The sequence below is a fragment of the Pistacia vera genome, unplaced genomic scaffold, assembly GCF_008641045.1.
Source record: "Pistacia vera cultivar Batoury unplaced genomic scaffold, PisVer_v2 Contig333, whole genome shotgun sequence".
Lineage (NCBI taxonomy): Eukaryota > Viridiplantae > Streptophyta > Magnoliopsida > Sapindales > Anacardiaceae > Pistacia > Pistacia vera.
In genome coordinates this window covers 690,564-706,924 of record NW_022196150.1, presented here as the reverse complement: position 1 = coordinate 706,924, position 16,361 = coordinate 690,564, and the positions used below count along the sequence as shown (strand labels likewise).

Below are 16,361 nucleotides of genomic sequence, written 5' to 3'. Positions count from 1 at the left end.
TTTACTACGAAGAAACGAAAAAATTCATTGCAAAGATTAAAAGAAGGAAAATTCGCCAAGTAAAAGAAAGGAAGACCTACTCGGCTCCCTAAACTGGCAAATGCCATCGTAATGAAAAATAAAAAATTTCGTCTCATACGCCCCGATGTTGCTGGAGTAACTGTGTATCCCTCCCTCGATCATAGATCGCTTCGAGAGGTAAAAAGAGTCCATGTCTTTACTCTTCTTTAAGTAATACGAGCAGCCGAGCTCTAGCGTTCTCTCCGCATGCGATATACATAGTCACTACTATCATATACACATTTGGTGTCAGTTGTAACAGTGCGACCCCGAAGTGAACAAGGATCGACCTTATAAAAGGATGGAAGGGAATCAGTGCTCCACATTTGAATATGTTCTTGGGATCGCAGCCATTCCCTCTAGCGGACTCCGAGCTGTATACGTCCTATGCTAGTAGACATCTACGCTAATTGCTTATTGGTCTATTGCTTTTTGAATCTCCTCTACTGTGGCTATCAACAGGATTACCTGTGAGGGACCCGCTCGGGTGTCTCGCACCGGCAAGCTCGTTCCCTCATCTGTTCTGGTCATTGAAGGGTCCATTTCTTCTGCGGTCTAAAAAAGAGCGACATGTGAGAATTACTCAGTTGTCATACAAAGTTTCGTACGATGACATGGAAGAAAAGATAAACATTATCTTCTTTAAACCCTGAGAATCCTTGGGGGCCATCCCTAAAGACTCAAACCCTAGAGGAAAGCCTTTTCTCCGATCAACCACCCACAAACGCCAATCGTTATTACATGGTTATCATCAAAACAGAAAAAGGAAAGTAATAAAAGAATCATCCTTACCTCTTGAATATGAAGAATGAACTTCCTACTGTAAACGTCAAGTGCGCACCAATCTAAAAGATGGAAAATCTGGTCTCACGAAAGCTTCTTGCTCTTTCTAAAAAAGTGAGTATTGTGACATTGCTTGAGGTGAGGTTGGGATTTTATAGTGAAGGAAGTGGCACTTGGTTTTCCTGAAGCCAAGCGACGTTTGGACGGAAATCATCTCTCACCGTTGATCGCGATCACGTGTCGTTAATAGACGGGAAGGAGTAATCGTCACTCTTCGAGAAATCAAATTGTCGCTTCCCTCCATTGAAATAATCGAGCGACGATTTATTTCCCTCCTCCACATTAAATGCGCTCTCATCCGCATTTAATGTCCTGAAAGGGAATGTCGTTTTAGCATGGCTGACACTTATTGAGCATAGGACACGTCTGTCAGAGCAAAAGATATTTCATTAATGAATTAGCTGCCAAAGCGCAACGAATAACATCTGAAGAGGTCGTTAGATAAAACACTCTTTATCGCATGTCAGCTGCGAAGCAATGCAACGGTCAGTTGCGAAACGATGTGACTCCTTGCTTTCAGCAAAAAATACGCTAAGTATAACCAGGTTGCGGACCTCGGTCAAGATAAGAGGCACGTCAACACGGCATTGAATAAGGTCTGGTCCAGATCGTAGACCTTGCAGAAGGAGACCATTTCGGGTCACCTATACGGAAATGTTTTGCGACCTCCTTGTAGCTAGGTCGGATCGATCGGATGCCATTCGGAACATATTAAATCAAGGCATAATTGTGGAGTTCTCAAGGTTCGATTCTCAAACCTTAAAAACTAGGGGACTTCTGCTATGCTTGGAAAAGTAAGGCTGACATAAAGTCTTGTCAGCATGGGTGGTCAGAGCTCAAGAAAGTTCTACAACTGCTCAGATGCAGCCACGTCGCGTGATCACGTGAGTAGCATGCTTGTGCCAATGTAGTGGGTGTACGCCAGGTTGGCGAATGGTTGGAAACGGTTCACGTGTCCAATTCTTGCACAAGTCAAGGAAATCACTCGGGCAAGTGAGCAATGGGATATAGAGAAGGATTTGCATGGCATCCACCCCACTCGCAGATTTAGTAATCATTACCTTGATTCATCCCACTATAAATAGATGACTTCTCTCTCATTTGTGAGATTGGCTAATTTCACTCTAGAATAGCATACTTGCTCTCCCTCTCTTGTATTCTCTAAGTTATAACTCAGCTCGCTAAATGCAACCTGACTTTACTCATTAATACAATATCAGTGGACGTAGGATTCGCCTTTTGAGCATCCGAACCACTTTAAACATTGTTCTTTACCCTTTATTCAACTAAATACTTCCATAATCACGTGTGACTTCTGACTCCGCTTAGCATTTCTCATGTGCGAATAATTGGTGTCAAAATCAAACATCTAACACTTTGGATAGAGGGGTAATAATCTAAATCATGTAACATATGTTTAAGAATAAATGGCAGCTCCAGCTCGAGCCTGATTAATTAGAAACAAGAAGTAAATTCATGAACAGTTCCAGTTTTGATTTTCTTTCAATATTAATTATATAGAACGACTACTGTATTATTTGCTTAGGAAGTAGTATGATCATTAAGCAAATTAACTAAGGTTATCTGGCACGTTGATATTGACAATCAAAGTTGGTTTCTACCCATTTGACAATTGACCAACACCAAATTAAATTAATAATTAAACAAGGATTAGAATTGAAGAAGGTTGGTTAATGATTGCAATTATAGCATTACTGATAGCAATATTAGTGAGGAAGAAGAAATGCAGGAATTAATGGTATATATCCAGCATGGTCAAGTTGCTTTATTGGTTTCTTGGACTCAATTATTTATATATTATAGTTAATTTAATCTACCCACTTACTCATTTTGTCTTTAGATTTAAATTTGGGTTACATCAGCAGCAAAACAAAGAAACAAACATGTCATTTTCACTACTTAATGGAAACTGGTTTTTATTATGGCTCTCATCGTGCCCACAAAAGCACTTCATTCTCTTGAAACCTTAGATTAATGGTGTTATTTTGTGATTGTGGCTCTTGAAAGGGGCATTGGCTCATATTTCTAACTCATCAGTCCCTGTTATTAAAGACACTTTTATTTTGAAAGAGGAAGTTGAATTATTACTTCAATCATTCTGACCTTGAAAACGATAGTAAAAGAAGATGGAATCGTGGAACCCCCTCACCCCCTGGCCCCTGGTTTTCTTATATGTATATATATTTTGGGTTGCCGACTTAATTTGCCATGCGCAAAAATGAAGCAACAGTTGATAGTGGGTTGGTGTTTTGCCGTGTTTAATTAGGCCATGCATCTATAGCAAGCTGGAAGGTCAGTAGCTAGCAAAATGAGAATGAATTTACCGTCAATCATGATGTTGGCCATAGATAACTGGTCAGGTCGACATATAGTGGGGAAATTGCATACACTTTCAAGAGGTTAATAAGAGGGAGTTTCAGGCCCACAGAACACAAAAGAATTACAATAAATGGACTTAATCTTAAAGAGAATTATACTAGATTCCTAATCAAGTGGGGTACTATGGCCTACAGAATACATGAATGATGTTATTAGAGTTTGTTTGGCCTGATTTGTCCTTTGAGTTTCATATGTAAATAATCTTATGCACAGTAGTAGAATTATTCTCCTTTGATATTGTTGTGCGTAATTTTATTGCGGCCCGATTTGCGCCAATTGTCCATAAAGCATGCCAAGATTGAACGATCAAGATCTCTTATTTGTCGCTCGACTAGTTGATAGCTTAACCAATGAGTTTATCAGTCCCTAACTATTATTGTTTTGATTTAAGCATGGGTGAGGATTGACTCAGTTTTAGATTACGGGCGATTATGTGTGTAATCTACCTACTCTCAACCACTATTAGAGCGTTTGTATAAAAGGGACGCTTTATCTCTAATCAAGAGAAGAGGACGAGAAAAAAAAAAAAAAAAAACAAGAGATTCACCCCATAAGACATAGAGAAGAGCTTCCCTAGTGAAGCTATATTAGCTCTGAGGCATTACTAGCGCCCCTCTGTAATACTTCTCTTGTGATCACCCTCTTCATTACCAAAAGCAATAACATAACAACAAAAGGAGGTTTGGTTTTAACTCGTCGAACCACTTTAAATTGTTTTATGTTTTTATTATCCGATTTTGCTCTTATATATTTGTTGATTTTCTTTAATCACGCTCATATCTTACCCAGTCTCACCGTGGTCTACTAGAATCTGGATATCTCTAGTTGTTACAGATTTTTGTAACAACAAATATTTAAATGATTGAACAACTAATATACGTACATATACACGTCTACTTTTTGTCCCTTAAAAAAGGAATAGGAGAGCATAAAAAATATCTATGTTACCTAAGATTTAAGAGATGTTGAGACAGTAAGATCGAAGAAGATAATTGTGGTCTACAATTTAGTAATCAATCAAACCAAAGTTAACCTCATCCATGGAAAGAGAAAGATGCTGCAATCATTTTGCGTGGTTGAAGATGATTTTATTCGCTGCATGACACGAAATATGGGTCAAAAAAGATTGGATTATAAATGAACATACAAGATAATGACTTTGATATATGGAGGTAGCATCATCATCAACACACGCAAACAAACAAACAAACAAAACTCCAAACCATCTCAAAACTTCACTTCACAATAATCATCTCAATTGGACTTGAAGCCTTTACGTGTCGACACAAGGTAGGCAGGCTTCATAAACATGTTTATTCATAGATCAAGTTAACTATTTATGGATGATAATAATTTGAGATATTCAACAGTAAACTCTAATAGAACTTGCTTCAAATTCTATTAAGCCAACGCAAGATTGGTGTTGACATAGTTATTGTATCCTGCTTTGACGTCTTTCTGATCCGATGCCGGGGGCATCCCAGTTGGGAAGATGACGCCTGTGATGCCACCAATAGTCAAGAAACACCGAAAATCAAAGGGCCTCCCCAAGTGGGGCACTTGTTTTATGGAATGCTCCGACACCACTGCCATGTCTGAGGTGTGAAGATATTTTTCAATTATGTATTAAGCTTTAATGTGTCGCATTATGATTTATAAGAAATGGAGTGTTGATTAATTAGAAGAGATTAAGATGAGAAAGGACAACCCATCGTGTCTTTAATAGGAGTGTTTAATAAACTATTATTAAATTGGCTAGGTTTCATTTCCAAATTGGATAACCTAAAAAACCCACTGTGGAAGTCGTCATTTAATATGCGTTTTTGGAAAAGAAGACTTATGTTTTATGTCGCTTCTTTTGTAAGGAATTGAAGAATAAGAAATCATGGCACAAACATGTTTGTATATAACCCTTTACTATTAATTTAGTATTCTATAATCTATGTTTTCATCGTCAAATTATACTTTAATGTTTGAAAATTTGTTTTTAGATAATGAAATTAAAAAAAAAAAAAAAGTTAAGGAAGAGACTAAATATAGATATATAATAGAGTGTTGATTAATTAGAAGAGACTAAGATAAGAAAGGACAACACGAAGGGGTTGGTCTGGTGGTCGAGAATGTTTGCTCTATTCATTGACTTCTTAGATCTAAACCACATTAGAGCCACCTACCACATTTTATTGTAACTTACCTTGGAACATTGAGTTTGTAGGGTGTTTAATTAGTCTTGGTGATTAATTGAGGTATGCACAAGCTAGTCCAGACACCCCGATCATTAAAAAAAATTGAGGAAGGATGAGTAACATTACGACAACAAACAATAAAAAGGCATTTGCTTAAAATAACTAAACTAACTTTATTATCCACAACTAATGTTAGTGGATGAAGACTATGTTACAAGTATGTAAGCAACATGAATCTATGCGTGCAAGTTATTGTCAATCTCTTTATTTTATTTCATTGCACCACTCAATCTCTTTATTTAAGTAAAGCTTATCCGTTATCCACCAATCTCTCTGGATTTCAACACCCTCTTCTACCGTTACTTTATTACTAAAAAATATATATGACCTTCCTAGTGTTAGTGGGATGAGGTATCCAATATTTGATTTGAATTTATATATGGTGATCGTTGTTACTCGTCATGGCCACAAATAAATGTGTCAATTATCTTGATATAGTCAAGAACTGTTGAAATGTTCCTGTTAAGGTATTCAGAATACTTGAACGAGATAAATGTTTGTTATCTCAATCATAAGTGGTTTTGATTCTTTGGAGGAACTCGATGAATTTAGTGTCATGAAAAATTTCCTAATTGTGGGCTAACATTGATTATATATTGCTTTAATTTAAACCAAATAAATGTATAGTCCACTGATATATTGATGGGTTTAAAGTGATCATATTAAAGTTTTGTCCATTACACTTCATTTGATTAATCTAGATTGATGATAAAATGTGGGATTCGGGGTTTATTGGGAGGGCACGTATCAGATAATTAAAACCCATTTGGAAGTCATCATTTAGTGTGCGTTATTGGAAATGAAGACTTACGCTTTTTGTCACTTGGAAAATCTGCTGCTTCTGTTGTAAGGAATTAAAAAATAAAAAATCATGGTACAAATAGGTTTGTCTATAACTCTTTACTATTAATCCAATATTCTATAATCTATGTGTTGATCCTTTGGGATATTGTTGATTATAACTAAATTCTATTCACATTGATTCATCAGAGTGAAGTTAGAATTCTTGTTTAATTATTTTACATTTAGAAGACATGTTTTCATCGTCAAATTATACTTTAATTTTTGAAAATTTGTTAGATATATACCTAAACCCTAAGGGGTTGGTCTAGCAGTCAATGAGGTTTGCTCCTTTTCTTGAGTTTTTAGGTTCAAACCGGAAGACCACCTACCACAATAATATTACAGTTTATCCAATCTTTTAGGCTTGTAGGGTGTTCAATGAACACTAAAGATTAATTGAAGTGTATACAAACTGGTTCGGATACCTCAGTTTTATATATATATATATATATATACATATATATAAAATACGTGAGGAAGCATTAAATAAAGAAGAAATGTGGGAAGGTTACTGAAGTGGGGTGCACAGTTGGGTACACATGACAATACCCCAAATAATGAAAGAGTCCCAAAAACATAAAATAAATGAGAGAAAGGGTGTGTTTTAAACATGAATTGACAAGGTGGCCAATAAGGGTAGAAATTGGTGATTAGGCAAACCACGCCCACGCTAGCTTTGCCTTTGTTGTAGGGTACCCGCTACCCCACAAGTTTGTTTTTTTTTTTTTATTTTAATCATGTATTATAAGATTTTTTTTTTTATTTGCAGTTAAATCAAGTACCCTTCCGTGCATCGCCCTGACCGTTATTTTAGGGTTGTGTTTTGTTTCCACTTTCTTTTTTACTAAAGTGCCCTACACCTTCTCGCTTTTTCCCCAAGTATCATGGGCTTTTTCGACATAATTCTCACATATGGGGAAGGATTCTGTAAGTTAGATAAGATACGCAAGTTTAGTGAGGAGAAAAATCATTGTTTCCACATTTTACTTGTGGCCAAGTGTTTCATGGACTATCAAAAGGCAAATTATTATATTTTTGTTTTATGAATATGTTGATGAACTATATATGGTGATCGAGCGGTTCGATATAGACTTTTTAACGTATTACTCAAGAGGTTTTGAGTTCGAATTCTCCTCGGATTCTAATAGGGGTAGTTACTGGAGCTCGTACTCGACCAGTAGTTCTAGAGTTTTGAGAGATTAGTTGAGGTATACGTAAACTAGCTCGGGCATCCTAGGTCATCCAAAAAAAGATGTTGATGTATGCCAAATCCAGACACATAGTATATGAGTTCCTAGTGTTTTGTCCGCCTTGAGCCTTGAGACTAGCACGATTTGTCCTGAAAAGACGTCTCTAAGTGGTGAGAGTATCCTTGTGCTATATAAACGACAAAGACCATCGTCTCCTAACTAATGTGAGACTTTGACACCAACATAATCTTTTTTTCATCATGAAAGTATTTATCAAAGAATTATATGATCTTGGTAGATATACCTTTTTCTTTGGTGGGCAACATTAATGGAGCTACTGCCAATGCTATAAACTTAAAAATGGATCATAATAATTTAATTACTAATGAAGGTGTTGAATTTTTTTTTTTTTTTCTCTTATGGGCCAAACAAGGAACAAGCAAAAGCATAAAATTGAAGTGGGTGGAGTCAGTTTCAGCAAAGTATATATTATATTTATCAGAAAATGAAAATGATAGATACAATATTCCACAAGTACAATGGACAAAGAACAATAAATCGACCAAAGAACAATAAGAAAGAAGAAACACCGGGAGATAAGAAAAGATAAGAGGAGTCTAAATCTGTCTAATGTTTTTTTTGACCAATCAGTCCATTCAATTGACAGAAAGAGAGGAGGAGGACGGCATTTGCCACCACAGAATTTTTGTTTTGTGTTTCCAATCTTTTTTTTTTTTCTTTTAAAAGTAGTGGAATTAAGTTTGCAAATCAAAGTACATCCAATTTCTTTCCATCAGCTTCCCCCACCACCACCTCCCCAATGTGAATTCACCTTTTTTATAATTGGATTCTGTAATAGGGTTAGTTTTCCTTGAGAAAAATAAATTGATAGGAGCCACTTCTGGGTGATCGAGTAGTCGAATATGAATTCTTGAATGTATTATTCAAAAGGTCTTGAGTTTGATTCTACCGTTTTCAAAGGAGAATGCGACTTTATGTTTAAATGGGTTTAAGGGAAATTGATTTCTAACATTTTTCTTAATCTTAAAGGTGTGGACCCAACAGCTCAAATCAGCATTGATTTGTCCTACTGATAAACAAATGTAAATGATAAAGTTGGGAGTAGAATTCTGGTCGAATATATAATGGACCACACCAAAAGTCACCATTAAAATGAGGCAAACTTTTCTTCTCTTTATTAGTCTTTAGTGTTCTGATATCAAATCCAATTCAACAAAGAGAACCAAAAGATTACATTGCTTTTAGGTAGATTTATGCCATGGAAGTTAGCGCATGAAAATGCTTCTTAATTTAATTAATTTTATACATAGTAATGAAGATTCACAGTACTTGAGTATGTTTGGCCAAATCCCATAGACTTTTTGGTTATTTTATTTCCATATCTTGTCTAGTGATACTTAAATCCTCTTTCACTTGATTTTCGCCACGAATATACCTGTCTATTTCAACACATGTATTATTATTGGTTTACATTTAAAAGAGACCATATCACAAGTATATATGTTAGTTTGCGTCGGAAAAACTATTTAACGATGAGTCTTAACCGATGGATTGACGATACCATTTTTCGACGTTGTAATCAAAATAGGTCACAATTCTTCTAAATGTAACAAATCCCATAGACTTTTTGGTTATTTTATTTCTATATCTTCTATAGTGACACTTAAAATCCTCTTTTAGTAGATTTTCGCCATGAATAAGTATATATAATCCTGTCTTGTTCAACACGTGTTTTATTGTTGGTTTACATTTAAAAGTTGCATCGAAAAAGCCATTTAACGACGAGTCTTAATAAGCGATGGATTGACGATACCATTTTTCTAGCTACGTCGTAATCATAGTAGGTCACAATTCTTGTAAATGTAACATAAAAACTGATAAAGGGTTAAGTAGTGTTGATACATGAAGGGCATGAAATTGAAATGAAGTGGGTGTTGAGTCACCAACTCCTTAAATAATTTGGCTTACTGTGACCATGATTATAGTAAAGGGGTTCCCTTTCCTTGCCTCCTTTTTCCAATATTCGTTACGTCACAAAGTCCTATTGGCTTAAAGAGAGAGTGAAACCCCACATTATATATATCTTAATATAAACTTGGATTGGCAATTGGCAACAATATAGTCATCCACTTAATTCATGAACTTAACACCATTTACTCTCTCTTCTTCTACTTTCTCTTGCCAAAACGTTTCCCCCATTAAAATAATTGCTCTCCCCACAATACAAAATCCCTTTTCTCTCTCATGTAAGCGTATACATATATTGATCTCAAAATGATTATCCGCGACCCATATATATATGTATGTATCATCATTCATCACATGGATTCATATAGATATGTTTATGTCATTTAATCATGTTGAAGAATGATCAACTTCACTTAGTGAATGAATCTGAGATTTAGATTATAAGACTTGGATTCTCCTAATAAAGTAGATACGTTTTAGGTGAAAAATGATTTCATAAAGCTTAAAATTAAACTTACGTGAGTCTAGTAGTAAGGGTGGGAAAAAAAAGTTTGGAAACAGAATCAAACCAGAAAACCGAATCGAAAATTGGGTTTTTTTGCAAACTAGTTCGGTTCCAATTTTGGAAAATTCATAAACCAAATATTCGGTTCAGTTTTCGGTTTATGGGTTTCACCAAACTGGTTAACCGAAACCGGATTTTAGAGGGAACTCATGCTAGCCGGATCCCATAATAAACAATATCACTTGCTAACCTATTGTCTAAAGCGGACAATATCTATTTAGTTGGATGCGGAAATGAAATATAGTATGATGTTACATAACAAATATTACATGATTTAATGATATACCTATAATAAAAGGCGCAGTGAAGGTGATGATAAATTGCCAACAGGGTGGGGACCTCCTTAACCTTTTTTCTCCCTATATAAACAGCTCCTTTCTTCATCCTTCCTTCCTCCAATTCTAAAACCAAGTGAATCAATTCATCCCTCTTTCATCCTCCTTAATTTAACTTAATCTTCCTCAGGTTTCAAGCCATGCAGCCTGGTGATGTTTCAGGTCTCCATTATCTTCTTCCTTCAAACCTCTCCCCATATTCACCTCATTTCACCATGCCTAATCAGGACAACACACCCACTTGCCCGTTCAACAGATTCTTGAATCCGCTCCTAAATTTTCAGAACATCCCTCCTCAGACCCAAGAATTCAATCCCCAGTGTTCTTCTTTCAGCAACAACTCAACTTCTGACGAGGCCGATGAGCAACAACACAGTCTCATCAACGAGAGAAAGCAGAGGAGGATGATATCGAATCGAGAATCTGCGCGACGATCGCGTATGCGCAAACAGAAACACCTGGACGAGCTCTGGTCACAGGTTGTTTGGCTCCGGAACGAGAATCATCAGCTTCTAGACAAACTGAACCATGTGTCAGAGAACCATGACCGGGTCCTGCAAGAGAACGCGCAGCTCAAAGAGGAAGCCATAGAACTTCGTCAAATGCTCAGTGACATGCAACTTAAAAGCCCTTACTCTACCTTAAGAGATTTGGAAGACATTCAGTGCAACACAGATTTGCTAAACTAAGATGGAATTGGTGGCGATAGTACCAGTTTTGTCTTCCTTTTTTATTTTATTTTATTTATATTTTACTTTTGGTTCCTCTCTTTGGTCAGGAATTTTTAACCGGCACTACTCCTCCTCGCCCCTCTTAAAGCTTGTATGAGATGATCGATGATATAAATAATATGGCAATAACATGTTTCTGCAATATCGACGCATATCCCATATCCTGACTACGAGATCTATGCAAAAAAAAAAATTGTTGCCTGTGGCAGCAGTGTCCACATTAATGATCATAGTAAAATGAAAATGTGGTTTTCCTGAAGATTAATTTTAAATGATTTACAGCGATGTTGATAATGACATATGAGTAAAACAAATTTCTGAATGGGAAAACTGTGGAAAAACGAAAGTCATCAGGTGTACTAGAACGGAAAGAAGAATGAGTGGGTATTAGGTAAAACCGTAAAAGATTGATTCATGATGCAAGAATTTCCATGAAAAGAAAAACATATCATATAAAAATGCTAAAGCTACATATCCACCTCAATCTCTCAAGAAGTACTGTTCCTTTAGCTTTTTGAAAGCTACCTTAATTGGTTGCCATAACACAACCTTAATATCCTTGATGTGGGGCCATTTTTACATTTGTGTGAACCCTGATTAAATTCCTGAGTCAGAGTATTTGATTCCGGGTCACTTGATGACTACAATTTTCTTCCATTCCAGAAAAGGGGAGAAAGAATTCATGTTTAACCCAGATTATTGTCAATATCTAGTTTGACGGATGCTTCTGAATGCAGGTGATTTAGTTCAATGTGAAAATACTGCATGATGTTATGCATGGCCGGGCTCTGCATAGCTGAGTTCAAATTTGGCCCCGATTAAATATTTTGATAGCTCTCAGTTTTGCTTTTTGAGCAAGCCCAAAAAGCATATTACTTCTGTTTCAAACTACCAATGGGTTAGGCATTGTTGATTGATTTGATTACCAGCGATGATCATGTGTGGAATATATACACGAGAAACAAAATCAAAATGTGATTAGGTTTACCCCATAAACCTTGCACCTTACTTTCATTTTATATATGGTCTTTTGTTGGTATTCAGTAAGTTAGATTGTTCTGTTTGTATGTTGTTCCTGTTCTCATAGTTCTTATTGTTAAATGTATTGCAGGAATGTAATTGTCAATAAGACTAACTGTGTTTAAACCTTAATTTTGACAATATTGTGTAGCTAACTGCATACCCATTAGAATAACACAAGAGTTATTAGACTCAAAACTCTTTAATAATGAATAGATGACAGTATTTTGTTCTTGAAGAAAAGAAAACTAACCACAAGCTGACATAATCAGATTTATTTTACTTAAAAAAAAAAAAAAAGCAGTTCATCAGAATGCTGGGAATGGCAGCTCTGATTTGGAGTTTCCCAAATTGGCCAGAGGGTTCTACTCATGGCCTTTTTATGCCTTCTGCTATCACTTATTTTGATAACCTTTTTTTTTTTCTTTTGATTTTATTTTCAAACTTACAAAATTCAATTCAAATAATCCCTCCTTATCCGATGTGAGGGGATTCTGTGAAATCTATGCACCACTCATAGCAGAATTAAGCGAAAGACAGAACTTCAACCCCGCGCAAACAGCTGCCGCCAACAGAACTAGAAGACTTGCCGCCAGTGAAACCACAGCAAGACCATTGTATAACCTTGCTACTTTTGGCTTTCGTCCTCGGAGATGAATAGAGCAAATGGAAGTATAACAAGCCCCCATAATGCATATAAGAAAGGCATGGAAAGAAGAGGGTTGCGCAGCAAAAATAAAAGTTGGTACGGGCTTACCATTGATATTAGTCATAGGGAGCTGCAGGATTAGCACTGTGATTATGCAAGATAAAGTAAAGACCAATTCATCGATGTAGATTTTTAGGCACTCTTTATGTGTGAATGCCTCTAAATCAGCAGGCTCTGATACAAGCGAGAAGCTGATTCTACCAAATCTCATTCTTGAAATCAATTGATATAATTAAGGTAGTAGAGCAGTGAAAACAATCTTGGGGTTTTGTATACATATATAGTCATCTGGGAGAGATGAGAAATATATACCAGTAAGTTCTTGATTCAAGCTAAGAAATTTCAGTGAGGATTAGTAGAAATTTTCGAAAGATTTGTTCTTTTCTTCTCAGAAGACTATTGACTCTGAGGTTACAATGAAAGTTACAGGTTGGTTCCTGGAACTTTGGTGGAGTAACAAGTGGGGGAGAAAAAACCTCGTTTCGGTCAAAAGACATATAACAGAGACTTCTTGGATCTTTCTCATTGCCTGTATATAACACAATATAATTTTTCTTATTGAAGAACCATACTCTTTGTTGCTGGTAGGATCCCACATTGGAAGGAAAAATGGTGGACATGTGGGTTATAAAGGACTTGGGCACCCTCTATTCTCAAATTGATTTTCTAAGAAGAGTTCTATCCAAGCCCATAAAAGGAATATTACACAGTTCAATTTCTATTCAAGGCCCACTACCCAGCCCAATTTCTATTAATTTGAGAGTGGATTCCTATCAAATGCTATCAAAGCATGATCCTATGCCTACGTGGCTGACTTCGAGTCCAGACTTCTACCCCAAGAAAGGGCATGGAGGCCTAATTTGAGAGTGGGTTTTTATCAAATGGTATCAAAGCATGATCCTGTGCCTACATGGCTAACCTCGGGTCCGAGCTGCTACCCCAAGAAAAGCCATGGAGGCCCGTGGGAAAAGGGATTCACGTATTCATCCAAGGGGTAAAGAGGCTGATTTTCCAAGGAGAGCTCTATCCAAATGGGTTCCTATCAAATGGTATCAAAGCATAATCATGTGTCTACGTGACTGACCTCGGGTCCGGACTGCTATCCTAAGAAAGGGCATGGAGGCCCAATTTGAGAGTGGGTTCCTATCAAATGGTATCAAAGCATGATCCTGTGCCTACATGGCTGACCTCGAGTCTGGGCTGCTACTACAAGAAAGGGCATGGAGGCCCGTGGGAAAGGGGATCCACGTAGTCACCCAAGGGGTAAAGAGGCCAATTTTCCAAGGAGAGTTCTACCCAAATGGGTTCCTATCAAATGGTATCAAAGCATAATCCTGTGTCTACGTGGCTGACCTCGGGTCCCGACTGATATCCTAAGAAAGGGCATGGAGGCCCAATTTGAGAGTGGGTTCTTATCAAATGGTATCAAAGCATGATCCTGTGCCTACATGGCTGACCTCGAGTCTGGGCTGCTACTACAAGAAAGGGCATGGAGGCCCGTGGGAAAGGGGATCCACGTAGTCACCCAATGGGTAAAAAGACCGATTTTCTAAGGAGAGTTCTACCTAAACCTGAAAAAGGACCACTGTCAAACCCAATTTCTATCAAAGGCCTGGAAATGGGTTCCTATCAGTTGCTCTTCTTCCATATATCAACACTCATTCATAGTTCTTAGACTGCTTTGTTTATGAAATTGTTGATGCCCCTTTTGATGGTTTAATCATATATAATATAGAAAACAAATCATGCAACGCCGAGTGCCAGAAATACTGTCATGTAGTTCCAGACATAATTAAGATTAACAAAGATGGGGAATCACAATCTATTGCTATTTAGATCAATTGAGTCTTACAAGATAAGGTAGCTCAATTAAGTAAATGACTACTCTCCATTAATTAGTGGATGATTTACTCTCCATACTTGCTTCCTTTAGCTTAGAAAACACATCCTTCACTGCACCAAATACCTCTTCAATAGGCCTCTCAGCATTGATCTAAGTTAAGCATTGCAACATTATGAGCTAAAAAAAGGACGGCACCATATAATTGTTATAATAATCATAGAATTGGTGGCCAAAACTTTACCTTCCGAATCTTTCCCTTTGAGCTGTAATAGTTTATTATGGGTAGTGTTGATTCAAAATAAACTTTAAGTCTCTTCTTTATGGATTCAATGTTATCATCGACCCGTCCCTTCAAAAGCATACCAAGAAAACAATGAGCATATATAACATATAAACAAACACTGTATAGTTTGACAAAGATGGTGCAACTACTCACTTGGTTTCTATTCAAAAGGCGTTTTATCATCTCTTCTTCAGAACAATCAAAAAACAATACAAATACTGGATCGATTTTCAACTGCAGAATGATCGAATAAAAATGGTCATGACTTGTTATAAGAAATGTAAAAATATAATTATGTAATTGCAATATTGAAGGCCTACAATTTGTTGAGCTGCATCAAGATTTTCTTGACTCCGAGGAAAGCCATCAATCAGAAACTTGTTGTTTTTGCTTCCCTGCATTGCCTTCTCCAGAACCTTAACCACGATATCAGAGGGGACGAGTTTTCCTTCCTTCTTCAAGTCCTGAATCATTTTTCTGTAATATGGGAAGCAAAAAGGTCATCCAATAATTCAAACATGTGAAAGGGATTAATTAGAACAACAAATATATTTATTTTTATATGTACCCATTATCAGATCCAGAATCAACTTCTGCTTGAAGAAGATCACCTACACTCAGGTGGCAAAACCCGAAGTGTCTAACAATTTTGGAGCATTGGGTGCTCTTTCCACTCCCTGGTCCACCTGGGAAATATATTTCATACCGTTTTACTTAGAATTTGCACAGCGAGAGGCCATTAAATTAATGCTCATACTTTAATAATTACCTAGTACATATACAATCGTGCACCCATTTGAGGAGCTTTCTCTTGAATGCTGCCAACAAACAGTTGGTCTTTACAACTCTGAAATACATGATATTTGAACACATGGAAACAAAACATATAATTAAAACAAACCTTTTCTGGCTCAAGTTCATTTCCTTTGTCATCTTTAGCAATACTTTCCATGGTGTTATTGTTATGGTGTGAATACTGATCAATTAACCAGAAAATTCCCTTAAAAGTTTGATTGATGTATAGAGTTTTGTAGAGTCTGTGCTAACTCAATCACTGGGGAAAAGAAAACATGGAAGAAAGAACATAAAGGGCAGCCAGGCGGTGGCAAAGTCAAAAGCTTTCTGAAACATACTTCTGGATCATTTTAGAATTTCAGTTTGGATTTTATATATATATAAAAGCTAAGTTTACACGTGTATCTTAATCAATCATTCATAGCCTTAAAATTATATACAGATAGAGGCTCAGGTAGCTATTTTTATAATCCTATTAACAATCGAAAAATCAGAATTTTTGGATAACA

At 36.6% G+C, this 16,361-nt stretch overlaps 2 protein-coding genes across 3 annotated transcripts; one reads left to right on the top strand and one right to left on the bottom strand.

The window, feature by feature from the left end:
- Positions 1-10,524: 10,524 nt before the first annotated feature.
- Positions 10,525-11,335, top strand: LOC116137797 (basic leucine zipper 43). The gene has a single exon (XM_031423501.1). It carries the CDS (start codon positions 10,612-10,614, stop codon positions 11,158-11,160), a length of 549 nt encoding a protein of 182 aa, XP_031279361.1. The 5' UTR covers positions 10,525-10,611; the 3' UTR covers positions 11,161-11,335.
- A 3,414-nt stretch (positions 11,336-14,749) lies between these two features.
- LOC116137791 (UMP-CMP kinase 3-like) lies at positions 14,750-16,169 on the bottom strand. 2 transcript variants are annotated; one of them, XM_031423494.1, is made up of 7 exons: positions 15,959-16,169; positions 15,827-15,875; positions 15,626-15,743; positions 15,378-15,534; positions 15,211-15,291; positions 15,016-15,123; positions 14,750-14,924 (listed from the first exon to the last, which is right to left on the bottom strand). In XM_031423494.1, the coding sequence occupies exons 1-7, from the start codon at positions 16,007-16,009 to the stop codon at positions 14,823-14,825; spliced, it is 666 nt and encodes a 221-aa protein (XP_031279354.1). In that variant the 5' UTR covers positions 16,010-16,169; the 3' UTR covers positions 14,750-14,822. The 2 variants fall into 2 exon arrangements, with proteins under 2 accessions (XP_031279354.1, XP_031279355.1); XM_031423495.1 differs by lacking the exon at positions 15,827-15,875 and having other exon boundaries at positions 15,959-16,017.
- Positions 16,170-16,361: the final 192 nt, after the last annotated feature.